This window comes from Dama dama, chromosome 11 (genome assembly GCF_033118175.1).
Source record: "Dama dama isolate Ldn47 chromosome 11, ASM3311817v1, whole genome shotgun sequence".
NCBI classification, from domain to species: Eukaryota; Metazoa; Chordata; class Mammalia; order Artiodactyla; family Cervidae; genus Dama; species Dama dama.
Window position 1 is genome coordinate 36,955,085 of NC_083691.1, and position 17,361 is coordinate 36,972,445.

At 42.7% G+C, this 17,361-nt stretch overlaps 1 protein-coding gene across 1 annotated transcript; it reads right to left on the bottom strand.

Annotated features, from left to right (window-relative positions):
* Nucleotides 1-414: 414 nt before the first annotated feature.
* Nucleotides 415-16,814, bottom strand: PCYOX1 (prenylcysteine oxidase 1). The gene is made up of 6 exons (XM_061155111.1): nucleotides 16,631-16,814; nucleotides 15,298-15,504; nucleotides 14,098-14,272; nucleotides 4,610-4,821; nucleotides 4,128-4,280; nucleotides 415-3,691 (listed from the first exon to the last, which is right to left on the bottom strand). Exons 1-6 carry the CDS (start codon nucleotides 16,749-16,751, stop codon nucleotides 3,033-3,035), a joined length of 1,527 nt encoding a protein of 508 aa, XP_061011094.1. The 5' UTR covers nucleotides 16,752-16,814; the 3' UTR covers nucleotides 415-3,032.
* Between the last annotated feature and the right edge of the window lie 547 nt (nucleotides 16,815-17,361).

Sequence of the window (17,361 nt, forward strand, 5' to 3'; positions counted from 1 at the left end):
GAAAAATCTTAGTAAATATTAAACATTGGCAAGATGCCCTTTTTCCCTATCTTTTACTGCTGAACAAAGTTAAAGAAGCTGCAAACCTGAGTGGGTTTCTTCTAAAACATAACTGGAATTTTCAAAGTTCTTGCAGTAACTTGGACAGACTCTGACTTTTTCACATACATCTACATTCCAAGTACAGTTTCACTCAAACAACATGGGTTAAACTGTGCAGGTCCACTTATATACGGGTTTTTTCCAATAGTAAATACTATAGTACTACACCATCCATGGTTGAATCTATGGATTCCAAACTGAATACAGGAACTGCATATGCAGAGACCTGATTGCTCAAAGGGTCAGCATCCATAACCCCCACAATGTTTTAAGAGTCAACCATATAGTACAACAGAAGTAAAACACAGCAAGTAATGATGTCATTGTTTTTATTTTGAACATAAGTGGGGAAAAATGTTGAATACAAGAGTAGAAATACAATTCCAGAGGAAAACATTCCAGTGCATTGTGGTTCTTTGTGGAGTAGGAGATGGTGATAATGCTGCCTGTAATATACTCACCTAGTTTGTAAATTTTATGGTGCACAAACTCCAATAAGAGATAATATTACAGACAGATATCATAAACCTAACTTTAAAAAAATCTATCAAGCAAATGCTTAAGTTTATTTTTGTGAACCCGTAGAAAGCCTACAAATCATGAGTCACTTTAAAACTAGAGTGGGATATACACAGTATGTGAGGTACTTGTAAACAAGTATGTAAAATGGTATTCCCTATTTATAGGAAATGTTTACAGAAAAAATACAGCTAGAGGGATCAAACTAAAGTTGATGTGAAGGCCATACATTTTTATTTTTCCATTCTCCTCTTTATGTGGTTGCAATGTTAGGGAAGGTTTAAAGTTGAATTTTAGAACTGGTAGAATTTCTAAGTGTGGCTCCTACCCGGCAGCATCATGTAGGAACATAACAGAAATGCAGTCTTTTGTATGCTACTCCACACCTACTGCAACATTTCTAGGGGTGAGGCCAGCCATGTTTTAACAAGACTTCCAGTAACACTGGAGCAGAACTTGGCCTTCCTTCAGCCTGTGCATACTCTTTACCAGTCTCTTCTGTAAAAATTTCACTTGAGTAGCCTCCTGGAATAATGGGCCCTGACAGGTCTTTCTTCCAATTAAATCTTTTTGAATTCTGTTAAGTTGCATTAAAATTAATACGCTTACTATATGGATAACCTTTTTGCTCTTTTAACAACTGCAGATGCCTCGTTGGAAAACAGAGTTGGGTTTGATAACAACAGCAATACTTAAAAACTGCTGTTCTAGAAATAATTTGCCATTGCAAAACAAGTCTGCAGACGTTAGAAATTATTCCACTAGAATTCACCCACTCTTAGCATATACACAACAGTACTATACTCTACATATTATCTTCTTTAAAACCACAAGAGGAAAAAACTACGAATGCCTCTTAACATACTTGTTAAGAATAAAAATAGTAAAAAGCTAACTCTGACAAACTATAAATTTAATTACTGCCTCTACATCAAATATCTTGGCAGTTTTATCAGCATATTAATATTCACAATTGTAGAGAATAAATCGCTTTCAGAATCAATGTTCTCCTTTTTGCTAAAAGGAACAACTGCTATAATCTGGAGGAGGACTTTTTTAAAAAGACAATATATGTTAACTTGGTTGCAGTTCAGTTACTTTTAGAATTCACAAGTTTCTACTTGTTTTGTCCTTCCAGTGACTATAAGGACACTCATGATCTTTGTACAGGTGGAGAACTGGGTCTCAAGTTTGGCTACATCCTGGAATCATTCTGGAAGCAGTCCTACAGGTGATTACAATGCACAGCCAAACCACCACCTCAAAACAAGATTTCAACAACCAATTTCTCAATCAAAATGCTGCAGTACCTTCAGAAGCATTTAACAGTTTGAACATAAACTGGATCTTATCAAGTGTGGGGTCACTGAATATATTCTAGTGCCAGAGGCTCTAGAATCATCTAAGTTGCCTCTGCTGTCAAACTGTCGATGCTTCTTACTACCAAGACTACTAGAGTTCTCACTGAGAGAAATCCTTTGCAACATGGATTTGCTTTGATAATGGATTGGGTTTCTTCTTAGGACTTTTAAGGCACTAAAAACCCTTTGAAAACATCATAAACCCCCACATCAGTGACTCTAAACCCCAGTTGTCCATTAGGAACTCCAAATAAAAAGCTACAAAAAGCTGAGGTCCTATCCTCAGTCCATTAAACCAATCTCTGTTGTGGGGCTCTGTCACCATTTTTCAAAGCTCCTCAGGTGAGGGTTTGATAATAGAAGACAAATTTAAGAAATTTCTTAAATCAGTAGCCTATACTTGCTTTTCATTTTACTTGAGATTTTTGTGTGACATCTTTATACTACACTAAGACTTCTGAACTTCACCCCTAATGAAATAGAGACAGAAGCAATCAAAAGAACATTCTGAAAGTCAAGGCTTTAAGCATGGGCATATGTCATTTGCAAAATATAAGTTACTAAAGCCAGGCATAAGATACCAATTCCCATGGTTATTTTACCTGACTGAAGATCACATCCAACCGTGAAGCGCAAATGAACTAGTCCTGAACTAAAAGGAAGTCTTCCTCAAGGGCTCAGCTTAAAATGCTTTAAAGTTTCGCTCAAAATCCAGGGCCCCATCCCAGACCTATTAAATCAGAACCTCCAGAGGAGCTAGAGAATTCATATGTCTAACAAACTCCAGATGATTCTTATGATCAGACAAGTTTGGGAAATGCTGCTGATGGATATTCAAGAAAGAGTTTGATTTTGGAGATGAAATAGTTTTACCTTCATGCTTAATTAGAACCTTGCATTTCTCAGGACTCTGGGATTACTTTTGTTAAATGATAATAATGGCAAAATATGATTCAAAATCATCTCTGTTCAGACTATGTTCTTTTTTTTTTTTTTTGCCAGTGATATTCCATTTGGAACCAGGAAGGGGATAAAAGAGAGAGTGGTACTTCATAGTTCCGTTTTAAGTCTCTCATATAAGTCCTCTTGGTCAATCATGTGTGTGTTCCCATTCCAGCGGTGATAGGCAAGGAGAGCAGCATTGTAGCCTGCAATGGCACTCATTTCCATGGCACTCGCTGCAAACTCTATGCCGTTGAGGTAATAAAGTCGATCGTGAAGTATGATGGAGGGGCACTTCTCTGGAGGTGTATAATGAGGGTATGCAAGCCATGACTGCTTCACAGCATAATCGTAGGACACAAAGAGCTTTAAAATTTGTTCTTTACTAAGTGGTGCTGCAGAAAAGATCTTCCAGACATGTGCTATATCTGCTTTTGGCTGAGGATTACTGTCTTCTTCTACAGGGGACACAAGCCCAATGCTGTTAATGAATAAATCTGGATTATCAGTGGTTAAGACTGTACCAAGATGAAACTCATTTAAGGCTCTAGAGCTAAAGACAGTTGAATTCAACTCCCCTTTAATTAAAGTTGTCACTAAAGGTTCGTAGTGTTGATGGAATTCCTCAATTGGAGGATCGAAGTTGAGAAAATTTATGTTGGACATTTTCCGATTCAAAGGAGTGGCCACCAGGACAATATCATAGAAGTCTGAATGGGTCTCAGATCCAGTTTGGTAGACCACTTCATACACCTTTGAGGAATTTCCTAGAGGAAATAAAAAAGCATATTTTTTTTAAGTGTTTCTAACATATTTTATACCTTCTAAAAGTAATTCTATACCTTAATAGTTTCTCCATAATTCTAAGGTCTTAAACAAGTTTTATCCCTTAAGATAACTGGCCCCTGCATTTGTATTACACTGAGGCCAATTTTCTACTTGGAATGGAAATAAAACCTGTCAACAGGTACAAAATACAAAATGTTTACTTTTGAGGATGAAATTCTTTTTTAAATCCTAAGAGTCATGCCACTGTACTTGAGCACATGTGCATCTATTTCCACATGACACACAACACTTAACCTCCAATTTAAAATTTCATCATCTGGAACTGAGCGAGAGCTGGAGAAACAGGCTTTTCTCCCTGAGCAGCTATTTTCTGCAGGGGAAATCAGGAACAATAAAACAGAAGTTCAAGCTTACCCGTCTGCCTGGTCCTTGTTTTCTCCTCTATGGACATTACTAAGCCCGAGACAAGATTGCTTCTGGAAGCCTGAAGGAGCCTTGAGCAAACAAGTTTATTGCCACCTTTTACTGCCCAAAGGCCAGGATCAGTACCAGCCATTGACACTGCCCCTGTCAGCAGTAGGATGAAATGTGTTAATTCTGACTCTGTAAGAGGCCCTCTACCCTCTCCCCCTTCCCACACAGCTGCATCTGGCTCCAAACCTAGACACTGCCAAATGACCCAGTTGAGGACCATTCAACTAATAAAAACCAGATTCTGTTCCCATAAAAATGCTCATCTACACATGCACAATGTTGCCAAGATTTTCATTATGTCTGAGGTTTCACAAAGGAAGGTAGTCATCTCCAAATCATGGCCTAAAGTAAGGAGCCACCAAAGCATCAGGTAAACCATGCTGTCAACTAATGTCCGTTAACTATTCCAAGCCCTGACTTACCTACAAAGCCATTGATGTTTGTAGTTTGGCCATAATTTACCCTCATGACAGGAGTAATAATTTCATCAAGGAACTTCTCAGAGAAGCTTGCTTTCTGCAAGGTTTCAAGAAGTGACCGGTTAAATAATCCAAGATAGTCGTCCCCTCCTAGGGAATGCAGTAACTTTTCTACGCTACTGAAGGCATAGTCATGAGACTGGTAGCGGTAGATCCTTTTGAATAGAAGAGAAATGGCCATTAAACACCAGATAGTGGGGAGGGTACAAACAAAGAAGGAAAACAGCATCCTAAGACTCCAAGTGGCTTTCCTGTTTCCTTTGGACGAGTCCCTACCAATCCTGTGAGATGCGTCTTCCACATGTATCTCAGAGGCTCCTGGCCTCCCTTTCCCTCTGTCTCCTCTGGAGGAAGTCCACTGTCCTTTGAATTCACTCTTCTGCATGAATATGGTCACTGGGATCACCTTTCAGGAAGTGGGTTTGTCTTGTTCTCATTCATCTTCCAGCACACTTAGACATGTCTAAAATTAAACTTTACCTTTCCACTAAGCTTGATCCTCTGCTCCTAACCCGAATTTCAACCAAAACAATGGGTTACTCCTAATATCCTACACATCATCCTCAGTTCATTTAGTTTTAAATTTAAACATTTCATTTCTGGGGAAGGAGCCAAGATGACGGAGTAATAGGACGGGGGTACCACTTTCTCCCCTACAAATTTATCGAAAGAACATCTGAACACTGAGCAAACTTCACAAAACTTCTGACCACTAGCAGAAGACATCAGGCGCCCAGAAAAGCAGCCCGTCGTCTTCAAAAGGAGGTAGGACAAAATATATAAGATAAAAAGAGACAAAAGAGCTAGGGACCTAACTGGGAGGAAAAATAAATAAAACTCACAGATTACATGCCTAAAAGCAACTCCCAACAGAAAAGTACCCCAGACGCCGGCATCTGCCACCAGCAAGTGGGGGCAGAATGGAGAGGAGCAGGTGTCATTGCTTAAGGTAAGAACCGGGCCTGAATGCCCTGAGGGCAATCGGAGGGAGCTGAAGTGAGAGCAACTTAAACTGTAGGATAGCAAGAGACAGAGAGAGAGAATTAACTGGCCAGAACACACTGCCGGCCGTTTTCAGAACAAAGGGACTGAGCAATTCCAGAGAAGAGCTAGCCAGCTGCGGACCAGCCCATCCCCGGAGGCAGGAGGCAGGGGCGAGGGGAAAGGGGCAAACTCAGCCCCAAAGACAGTACCCCTACCAACTGCAAACAGGCCTCCAGTTCCCCGACCAGGGATCAAACCCATGCCCCACTGCATTGGGGGTGCAGTGTCTTAACCACTGGACTGCCAGGGAAATCCGTCTAGTTTCTCTTCTTTGAAATATTTATGAATCTCCCAGAAGCACTAAAATACACTTCTTGTCAACCACCCACGTATTCAAAAACATCTTACCTATTACTACTACTTACTAAAGTTCTGACATTTTAAAAAATTACAGATTTTTAAGAGCCAAACTCATCAACTCCTTTGAGCCAATTGCAAATAAAGAAACAAGGGAGAGGTTAAAGAACTTGTCTAAAAGTGACATGGCAAGTAGAAGGCTAAGAATCACTATTCCCCCTCTGCCCTCTACCACACACACACACACACACACACACACACACACACTCATACCTCACACTTGAACACAGCTGACTCAGTACTCTCTAAATATGCTCTGGGTATTGCTCCTAAACATTTTCACTAGCTCTTCCCTCCACCTGGAATACACTTCCCATCCGTAATCATAGAACAGTTAACTACACATCCTTCAGAGCTTAAATCCCACCCACTTTACAAAGTCTTTATTTTAAATTTGTTTTTGGCTGCACTGGGTCTTCATTGCTACGCATGGGCTTTCTCTGGTTGAGGTGAGCAGGAGCTACTCTTCAGTGTGGTGCGCAGGCTTCTCCTGTCATGGAGCATGGACTCTATAGAGTGCATGGGCTTTAGCAGTTGCAGTGCACAAGCTTCGTTGCTCTGCTGCATGTGGGATCTTCCCGGACCAGGGATCGAACTTGTGTCCCCTGCGCTGGCAGGCAGATTCTTAACTACTGGACCACCAGAGTCCTCCCTTTGCAAAGTCCTCCCCAGATTCCCAGTCCACAGTGGTACCATCATCTCCAAAAGTCCCGTAAAACTTAGCACTCATGTTTAGCACTTAAATACTACTTTGTACTATTTATAGTAGTATATTAAATACTACTTTGTACTAAAATTAACTATAACTAATTCTTAGGAAATATCACCTGACATTTCTCTATACTTTATGAACTTGAAAGAATGTCCACATAAATCAGTTCATGCAATAATTCAATATATATTATTTTGGCTGCAAGTGAGGATACAAAAATGAGGAAGTCATGGTTCCTTTCTCTCAAGGAACTTACAATTAGGGACAGCAACTCCGGTACACACATAGCTAAGTCTATGAAGTAAAGGAAGAAATAAATGCCAAGGAACGATCTCTATCAGTGGCCACAGGAGAAGAGTTTCTACATCAACTTTCTTCTCTCAAAATAAACTGTAAACTTTTTTAAAGAGCAGAGATAATGTCATACACATTTCAACATTACCTACTCTCTAACAGAGTAGTAATGGGCTTCCCTGGTGGCTCAGAGGTAAAGAATCTGCTTGCCAATGCAGGAGAGCTGGGTTCTATCCCTGGGTCAGGTAGATCCCCTGGAGAAGGAAATGGCAACCCACTCCAGTATTCCTGCCTGGGAAATCCTATGGACAGAGGAACCTGGCAGGCTACAGTCCATGGGGTTGCAAAGTGTCAACACTAGCAACAACAGTGTAGTATATAAAATACTGAATAAATTTTTGTGGGAAAATTCTCAGTGCCAAAACTGAGAAATTAAAATAATTCCTTGCAACCATATCATTTGGCCTGTAGTGCCTAGAAAGTTGGAAAAAGTAGGATGAAAACACTGAGTTCTTCAGAAAAGTAATAAACTAAATACCTCATAAAACAAAGAGTGATCTTTGCTAATGGTCAGCATGACAAAACAGTAGCCAATTAAGTAAGTTATATATGATGTTACGGATTCCCAGGTGGCGCTAGTGGTAAAGAACCCGCCTGCCAATGCAGGAAACACAAGAGACAATGGTTCAATCCCTGGGTTGGAAAGATCCCCTGGACTAAGAAATAGCAACCCGCTTCAGTATTCTTGCCTGGAAAGTTCCATGGACAGAGGAGCCTGGGGGGCTACAGTCCATAGGGCCACAAAAAGTCATACACAACTGAGTGACTAAGTGCACACACACATATGTGATGTTATAAAAAATTACTCCTTGCCTCCTCCTGCCTGAGCCAACCACACTCAAGTAAGCCTCCTAAGTAAAGGCCTCACGGAGACACTATATACCAATTAAACAATGAGCACTGTAAGTGCATTACAGTACATATTTAGTAAAAAGCAAGGTGTAAGTAACTAGTAGTTTATAAAAGCAATCTGATTAGCAGAAACTATTTTTTTCTCTTTAAAAATCTGTATAACCCTTAACCATTTATTCACTCATTCATTCATTTATTCATGCAACAAATATTTATGGAGCATCAGTTTGAGCCAGACACTGTTCTAGATGCTGAGATACAGAGGTCAATACAACACAGGAAAAAAAAATATCGCTGCCATAACAGAGCTTTTGTTTTAGATGGGACAACAGGCAACAAAATAAACATAAGCAACTTACATAACAGTTTGTGCTAAATTGCTTCAGTTGTATCTGACTCTTTGGGATCCTATGGACTGTAATCTTTCAGGCTCCTCTGTTGGTGGGATTCTCCAGGCAGTGGGTTCCTCTGCCCTACTCCAGGGGATCTTCCTGGCCCAGGGATTGAACCTGTGTCTCTTACATCTCCTGCACTGTCAGACAGGTTCTTTTATCAAGGAGAAAAGTAAACCAAAAGATTGAAAACACCTGGAGCTGGCAGAGTTGCAACTCTACAGCTGAAGCAGAGAGATCCAGCAGAGCAGGAGGAGGCCCAGACAGAAAAAAGTAGAGGAGGTGGGATGAAGGACTTTTAAACTGGAGTAAGGACCTTAGAAAAATCTGCCCCTACATAAAAGCAATGAGAACACTGGCAACCACTGTCAACATCAACTTTTTTGGAACTCTGGAAATAAACCAAAGACTTGCTAAAATCCCAGGAATATTAGACGGCTGACTGTAAGAACAAATGAGCCCTGTGGTATTTGAACTTTCCCTAATCTCATTCCCATCTTGCTAGCAACAAGGTAGCCTTCAAAATCAGCAGCCTTCCAACCACAATACCTGTGAAACCAGCAAGCTGGCAGCCACAGAGGTGATAAGACATGTTTAGAGCATCCCCAAATTCCCATTGTCAGAGAAGTGCCACTATTTGCCTTATCTGGCAGTCCACTCAAAGCTCTATCCTCAGGGTTTGTTCTTTTTTATTAAAAATTTTAAAGGATATACTCCATTTACAAATTTGGGAAAGGAGTACATCAAGGCTGTAACTGTCACCCTGTTTATTTAACTTATATACACAGTACATCATGTGAAACGCTGGGCTAGATGAAGTTAAAGCTGGAATCAAGAGTGCCAGGAGAAATATCAGTAACCTCAGATATGCAGATGACACCACCCTAATGGCAGAAAGTGAAGAGGAACTAAAGAGCCTCTAGAGGAAGGTGAAAGAGGAGAGTGAAAAAGCTGGCCTAAAACTCAACATTCAAAAAACTAAGATCATGGCATCCGGTCCTATCACTTCATGGCAAATCGATGGGGAAACAATGGAAACAGTGACAGACTATTATTTGGGCTCCAAAATCACTGCAGATGGTGACTGCAGCCATGAAACTACAACACACTCACTCCTTGGAAGAAAAGCTATGACAAACTTAGCATATTAAAAAGCAGAGACACCACTTCGCCGACAAAGGTCCACATAGTCAAAGCTATGGTTTTTCTGGTAGTCATGTACTTATGTGAGGGTTGGACCATAGAGAAGACTGAGTGTTGAAGAATTGATGCTTTCAAACTGTGGTGCTGGAGAAGACTCCTGAGAGTCCCTTGGACTGCAAGGAGATCAAACCAGTCAATTCTAAAGGAAATCAACCCAGAGTATTCAATGGAAGGATTGATGCTGAGGCTGAAGCTCAAATACTTTGGCCACCTGATGCGAAGAGCTGATTCAGTGGAAAAGACCATGATGCTGGAAAGATTGAAGGCAGGAGGAGAAGCGGACGACAGAGGATGAGATGGCTGGGTGGCATCATTGACTCAATGGACATGAGTTTGAGCGAACTCCAGGAGATAGTGAAGGACAGGGAAGCCTAGCGTGCTGCAGTCCATGGGTCGCAAAGAGTTGCACATGACTGAGCAACTGGACAGCTCCACGTACAATTACGAAATACTGGCTACATTCCCCATGTTGCACAATACATCCTGGAGCCTATGTCACACCCAATACTTTATACTTTCTATGCCCCCACCCCAACATCGTCTTTCCCCCCTCACCACTGGTAACTACTAGTTTGTTTTCTGTATCTGTACTTGTTCTCTGTATCTGTGAGTCTGCTGCTTTTTTGTCATAGTCACTAGTTTGCTCTATTTTTTAGACTGTTTATGTGTATGTGCTCAGTCGTGTCCAACTCTCTGTGACCCTATGTACTATAATCCGTCAGGCTCTCCTGTCCATGGGGTTATTCCAGCAAGAACACTGGAATGGGTTGCCATTTCCTTCTCCAGGGAATCTTTCTGAACCAGGGATCGAACCTGTGTCTCCTCCATTGGCAGGAGGATTCTTTACCACTGGGAAACCTTTTCTTTTTAGATTAGGGCTTGTCTTTTTTTACCTCACTGTATACAAACAGCCCATCCTGAGCACATCTGTCAAAAAACTTTTGTTGCCTGAGGCTGTGACACCAAGTGGGGCTAGCAAGAGGCTTATCAGAAGATTTTAAAAAGAAATACTGGGAAATGAAAAACCCCAATTCGTTTCTAGGGACTTAGAAGGCCATGCCCATGTACAAGACAGTCACATGCCCAGGAAAGACCTGAGAAGGCCCTCATCTGTCACCTTCAGCTGACCTTGAGGCTCTGAGCAAGCCAGAAGGAAAGGCTAGAGCTACAAAACCTGCCAGAGCACTGCAAGCAATCCTCACACACACACACTTGAGCAGCCAAACATGACAAAGAATACCGACTTCACAGAATTAGTTCCAGAGTCACTAACAAACAAACAGCAGCAGTAACAAACCCCGGGGTGAGCGGATTTCCGATGTCCAGAGTTACTAGTCAATATTATTTTAAATGTCCAGTTTACAACAAAAATCAACAGAAATCCTCCCTAAGAAAATCCAGACATTGGACCTGCCAGACAAAGACTTTAAATCAGCTACTATAAATATGCTCAAAGAAGTAAAGGAAGCCATATCTAAAGAACTAAAGCATGTATGAAAACAACATAGATTATGGACTTCCCTGGTGGTCCAGTGGTTAATACTCCGTGTTCCCAATGTAGGGGACAGAAGTTCGAGCCCTGGTTGGGTCCTGCATGCCACACATCTTGGCCACAAAGAAAGAAATGTAGATTAGAACAAACATAGACTGCTAATAAAGAGAAAGAAATAACAGAGAAAAACAAACTGTGGAGTTGAAAACAGTAGATAAAATTAAAAATCCCCTAGTGAAATGTAAGGGAATTCACTGTTCCTGACTCCTCTTTGGCAACCTCTGTGGCTCCTAATCCTGGTTTTTGTGACATAGGTGATACGACAAGTATTTAACAACTGGATTGAGGTCAACAGGAAAAGGGGCAACAGAGGATGAGATGGTTCAGTGGCATCACTGACTCAACAGACATGAGTCTGAGCAAACTCTGGGTAATAGTGAAGGACAGGGAAGCCTGGCATGCAGCAGTTCATGGGGTTGCAAGTAGTCGGAAATGACTTAGTGACTGAACAACAACAACAGCATTAAACAGAAAGTCGACTGATTATAGCCCTGGAACTGAATCAAGACTCCCTGCTGAGGGCAAGGAAAGAGATTCCTGGGGAAGAGAAAACATGCAAGCAGAAGCTATTTCATAAGACCAGCAGTATTTCACTATTTAGCAACTGGAACATGATGGCTCAATACTTGCCCTTTATCCAACAGGGTATGATGGATATGATAAAATTATTAAAATAAGATCTGCATGTTCTTATTGAAAGGAACAGTAATGTGTGGCCCTTTAAACAACATAACGGTCAGCACTCTATAATCAAGTATCAAAGATACATGGCAGGGCCGGGGGGCATAATTCCATGTTTGGGAATTGTGTTCTAAAATCAAAAATATATAATTATATATATAATATAATATAAAATATAATATACAGAGAACTATATGCAATGTATGTGTATATGCTTAGTCACTCAGTTGTGTCTGACTCTTTGTGACCCCATGGACTGTAGCCTACCAGGCTCCTCTGTCCATGGGATTCTCCAAGCAAGAATACTAGAGTGGGTTGTCATTCCCTTCTCCAGGGGATCTTCCCAACCCAGGAAGATAGATTCTCTACTATCTAAGTCACCAGGAAAGCCCACTATATGCAAAACCTTGTGATAAATCATAGTGAAAAAGAATATTAGAAAATAATGTATATATATATTAATAAACCACTTTGCAGCAGAAATTAACACAACATTGTTAATCACTATACTTCAATAAAATAACTTTTTTGTAATTCAGAGGATAGCTGGTTTACAATGTTGTGTTGGTTTCTGCTGTACAACAATGTAAATCAGCTGTAAGTATATACACATATATCCCCTCCCTTTTGAACCTCCCTCCCACCCCCTTATTCCACCCCTCACATTTTAAAAAAGTAGTATAATCTATGTATCCCCTCCTTGGGCCTTTTTCACAGTTCTGTAATACACTAAATTCACTTCAAAAGTGATTTCTTAATTTCTCAAAGGGCAATTCTCTACATGTCAAGAAAACTGATTCACAAAGGCGAGGCTGTATCGCATGCCATGTGAACTTGATTTTCCTGTTGAGAATGCAGCAACATGCCACCTTTCTTTAAAAAGTGACTGGCTCTACACAAATTCTATACATTTTCCTAGTGAACTGCTTGTCTCTCTACTAGAATATATATTCTTTAAGGGCAGGGGTATGTTCTAGGTTCTACATCTTCAAGACCCAGAATACTACCTGGCACATACTAAGCACTCAATATTTCATGAATGAATAAACGAATGAATGCCTACTTTAGAACAACCTGCACTATAGCTGACCTTTCCAGTAGCTGGAAAGATGTTCAAGGAATTGACCTCAGAATGATGCTTAAAAAGAAAGAAATCTCCAACACTACAAGTTGCAGAAACTAGAATATATTTATCCTATTCAACTCTTACAAGATGAATTTCTCCAAGATCTAAAACTGTAAACCAGCATAAAAATTAGCACATGCCAACAACCTTAAAAAAAAAATAGGTTCTATCATAAATGTACAGTTGAGTCCCTTCACTGTCTACCTGAAACTATCACAACATTGTTAAACGACTATACCCCAATACAAAATAAAAAGATTTTTTAACAAATAAGTTATAGTTTTCAAAGTCAGAATGGTTTTTGTTTTAATATTCTCTTGGCTGAGCCGTATAGCATGTGGCATCCTAGTTCCCCAACCAGGGGTCAAATGTGCGCCCCCTGCATTGGAAGTGTGGAGTCTTAACCACTAGTCCACCAGGGAAGGCTCTAGACTGGTTATTTTATGTTATTTTTCTTAATTACCAAAGCAATGCATATTCATACGTAAAGAACTTTTTGAAAATACAGAAAAACAAAGAGAAGGAAAAGAGGCACCTATATTCTCACTATGCAGGACAGTGTGGGAAGATAATACCTTAATTTAAATTCTTGGGGCACAGAACTGATATGCTATTTCAGGCTGCTGGCTCACTGAAACATCATGTCACAGTTAAATAAAGCTCATTTAAGTTTTCTACAAGCTCTTGTACGTATCACCTCATCCATCTACACACAACACTAAAACAGTTCAGAGATTAAAAGGGAGGACTCTGGAGCCAGATGGCCTGGGTAAGAACTCCAGCTCCACCAGTTACTAGGCAGGTGGACTTGCATACCTAAAACCTCTCTATGCCTCCACCTTCCAGTAACCTACAAAGCTAGTAACAGCACCTACCCCAGAGAGCTGTCGTAAGACTTCAAGGAGTTAGTATGTGTAGAGCATGTAAAAGTGTCTGACAACATTAAACAAGCATTTGCAAAGTATGTTTTCAGAAGCAAAAATAAATGACCCCTTCACATTCCAAGTGGATAAAAGCCCTGCATATAATATACAAAACATTTTTCCTAACGACCTTACAAATAGGCTTTGTGGTTAGGTAGAGAACTGTTCCCAAAACTGTAATTCCTACAGTTTATTTAATAAAAGGTCTTAGGTTAAATGGAAGAGAAAAAATTACCTCATAAACTTGTCTAATATATCCTCTACCCACATGTGCATTCGGAGGGACTGAAATCCATAGTGCCAAATTAGTTTAATCATGTTAATTATAAACCAGCTGCTCTCCTCATATACCAGGGTCTCTCCATTATACACCCCCACTAGGCCACTAGGGCTCTGAACAGCAGAGAGACCTGCAAAAACAAAGAAAGGGGAACTAAGTCAATGGTTTCTGTACTGATCAAACGAGAGCAGGTAATCTGAAGCTATGGGGGACACTCTGAAATGAGTGCATCTGGGCTTCCCCCAGTTCTCAGAAGGCATGTTAACAGAGCTCTATCTTTAGAACAGTGTGTGATACTCTAGACATCACACTGTCCAAAAGCAGATTCCCTTAAAGATGGGTTGGATGATCATGCAGCTATATCAAAATTAGAAACTGGCTATATTTAGTCTCAAAAGACTAAAAAAGGCAAAAGAAAAAGCCAAAGGACAGCTGAATTCATCTTAAAATCAGACATGTCAGACATGACTTTTGCAGCATAAATTGCTCCTGGCACACACTTGCCCTTGTGGAGTGAAGAGGCCCTGGAAGCATCCACAGGAAATGTGGAAAGCAGCTAAGGAAAATAGGATTTCCATTCCTGTGCAAATCCTATTCTGCGTTAATTCAATACTTCTCATAACTGGAAGGAGGCCAAAATTACACAACATTCCCTGAGGAGGGAGCCTGCAGAGGCCCCCCAGGCTTCCCCCACAACCTGTCCAATGCCTCTGCTGGTAGCAAAGCAGCCAGATGTCCCAAGTTCCAGGAACATGTTTGCCCCTACAGCTGTGAGTGTCCTTAAGTCAGACACCTCAACTCTCTGGGCCTCATTTCCCCAGCTGTAAAATGAGCATGCTAGGTTTTGCTAACTCAAACTATTCTTTGATTCTTTAACACAAACCCAGAACATTTAAGAATCAACAACAGCAACCATCCCCAACCCACGCCCCATGGCTGTAATTCCAGATAACTGAAGATACAGATAATGTAGTGTCCCATTACAGCAGAGCAGCTCCTAAGGCAGTGCCAATTACTAGCAGGAAAGTGAGGAAAGCAGTTTTACCAGCTTCACTGTAAAAGACAATTAATAAGGCAGAAAAGTTTCAGTTCCCTATCTGATAACAATATCCATGCACTTTGAAGTCTGCTTTGCTTTCAGACCAAATTACATACCCAGATCCTTGACAAAACGTTTCATGTGCAGATTTAAAGGATGGATGACAGAACCTCCTGACTCAAATTCTTGCCCCTGCACATTCAAGGTGGCCAGACGGCCTCCCACCTTTCCTTTTTCAAAAACGTGAATCTTCACATCCTTCCCAAATTTCTGCCGCAGATAATAGGCTGCTGAAGTGCCACCAATTCCAGCTCCAATAACCGCTATGGTGGGGGAAAAAAAAAAGGAACAGGGTTTTTTCTCTTACCAGCTTCGCATGTTTCGTTTTTGAAAGGCTGTAAATCAACAACCGACATTACCTAAAGCAGTTATCGACAATTTAGGGAAGCCTGGGGAGGGGGAGGCATTCGGGACAGTGGCAGGGAAGACAGAAAGAACTCCAAATCTGGACAGACATTGCCCCCAGACAACAGTAGTAGTAGATTGTTATTTTTTATTTTTCCCCCAGCCAGATGCCCCAAGCCTCTCAGTTCGTTGCGGAGGCCCCAAGTGGCCCGGACAAGCTCCTTTGTGCCCAATGCAAGGGAAGAGAGGAGGTTGGGCCTTTCCAGCACGCATTTTAAATAAAGTGGCCGCCATTTTTGCCTAGATTTGTTCTGTCTCGTTTATGTAAATAGCTTAATGATCCCAAAGAAAACGGGTTAAAATGAAATAAAAATAAACAACAACAAAAAAAAAGCAAAACAAAATAAACAGGGAGCAAACCACCAAAACGAATCAAACTAAAAGAGTGACTGTTTCCGCTGGGTAGTCGTCCTAGGTAAAGTACTTGTGCAAGCCAGGGGCCTCTGCAAGCCGGCCGACTTCAACAAAGCAGACGGGGGAGGGGTAGCCCCCAGCCCATCGCGGGAAGCACACGCGGTCAGCGCCGTCAGCCTGTTCGCGCGGCCCGGCGTGCTGCGCCGGCGTGCGCCTCTCATCTGCAGAGCGGAACTGGCCAGTAGCTCCGAGCGGCCAGAGGACCGGCCTCCGAACAAGTGCAGCAAGCGAAGGCCGCGGCCCCAGGCCCCTGAGACAGGGGCTGCAGGGACGCCGGGCGCCCGCCCGCGGACTGGTCCGGGTCGCCCCCACCTCCACTGCCCATTCCTCAAGTGGGCATGTCTCCACGCCCGAGAAAGGGCGTTCCCTGGGGGCACTACAAGCGGTTCGGAGGCGCGAACCGGGAAGAGCGCCACATTCGCAGCGGGCTGGTTCCGCGCGAGGCAGCGGGCTGGTTCCGCGCGAGCCAGCGGGCGTCGCGGGCGCCCGGCCTGCAGCAGCTGGCAGCGACCGCCCGGCGCGGGGCTCGCTCTCGCCACGCCCGCAGCGCGCCGCCTCTTCCTCGCCTACCGATCTTCTCCGGCGGGGCCCGCGGCTCGGCGCTCCCAGGGTACCACCAGCTGCATAGCAGCAACAGCCCCAGCCACAGCCGCAGAGTCGAACACTCGAGGCCAGAAGCTACGGGTTCCATGGCTCTCCAACCGCTGCGGTCGGACTGGAGCGCCGGGCTGCCACCCGCATTTGAGTCTGCGCGCTCCGTCCGCCCGGCCCCCTGGCTGGCCTCACCCCTCCAAGCCCCGCCCAGGTCCGCTCCCACCCTACCCCCACTCTTCAGCGCAGGCCCCAGACACCCCAGGGATACACTTCCCTCCTGGAGTTCCCAACCGGGTGGTCTGGGTACCCCAAGCCGGTCCTGCCCCACCCCCGGAAACTCACCCTGCTTCAGGGAGATACCAAAGGCCCCAGAGGAGGCTCACCCCAGCTTTTAATTTCTTCAGCTGTGCCCTCTTCTGTCCCTACAATCGCTCTCGCTCAAACAATCGTCACAGCTAATCGCTGCCAAAAACAGACCAGGGGTGCAAGAAATACTTTACTGAGTGATTGCTAGGTTCGGAACTGCTGGGTATGGGATGAATGCGTATGCCAATGAGAGTGACAGTCTCTCAGTCGTGTCCGACTCTCTGCGACCGCGTGGGCTGTAGCCTGCCAGGCTCCTCTGTCCATGGGATTCTGCAGGCAAGAATACCGGAGTGGGTTGCCATTCCCTTCTCCAGGGGATCTTAAAAGGAAAAACGGGGGAG

Bases quoted from the DNA above. Each gene is read 5' to 3' on its own strand.
- PCYOX1 (XM_061155111.1), bottom strand. From the start codon at position 16,751: ATGGAACCCGTAGCTTCTGGCCTCGAGTGTTCGACTCTGCGGCTGTGG. The intron at 14,273-15,297 runs GTATGTAATTTG...TTGTTTTTGCAG, and splicing joins ACGTTTTGTCAAGGATCTGG to GTCTCTCTGCTGTTCAGAGC. The intron at 4,281-4,609 runs GTAAGTCAGGGC...TACTGCTGACAG, and splicing joins AAACATCAATGGCTTTGTAG to GGGCAGTGTCAATGGCTGGT.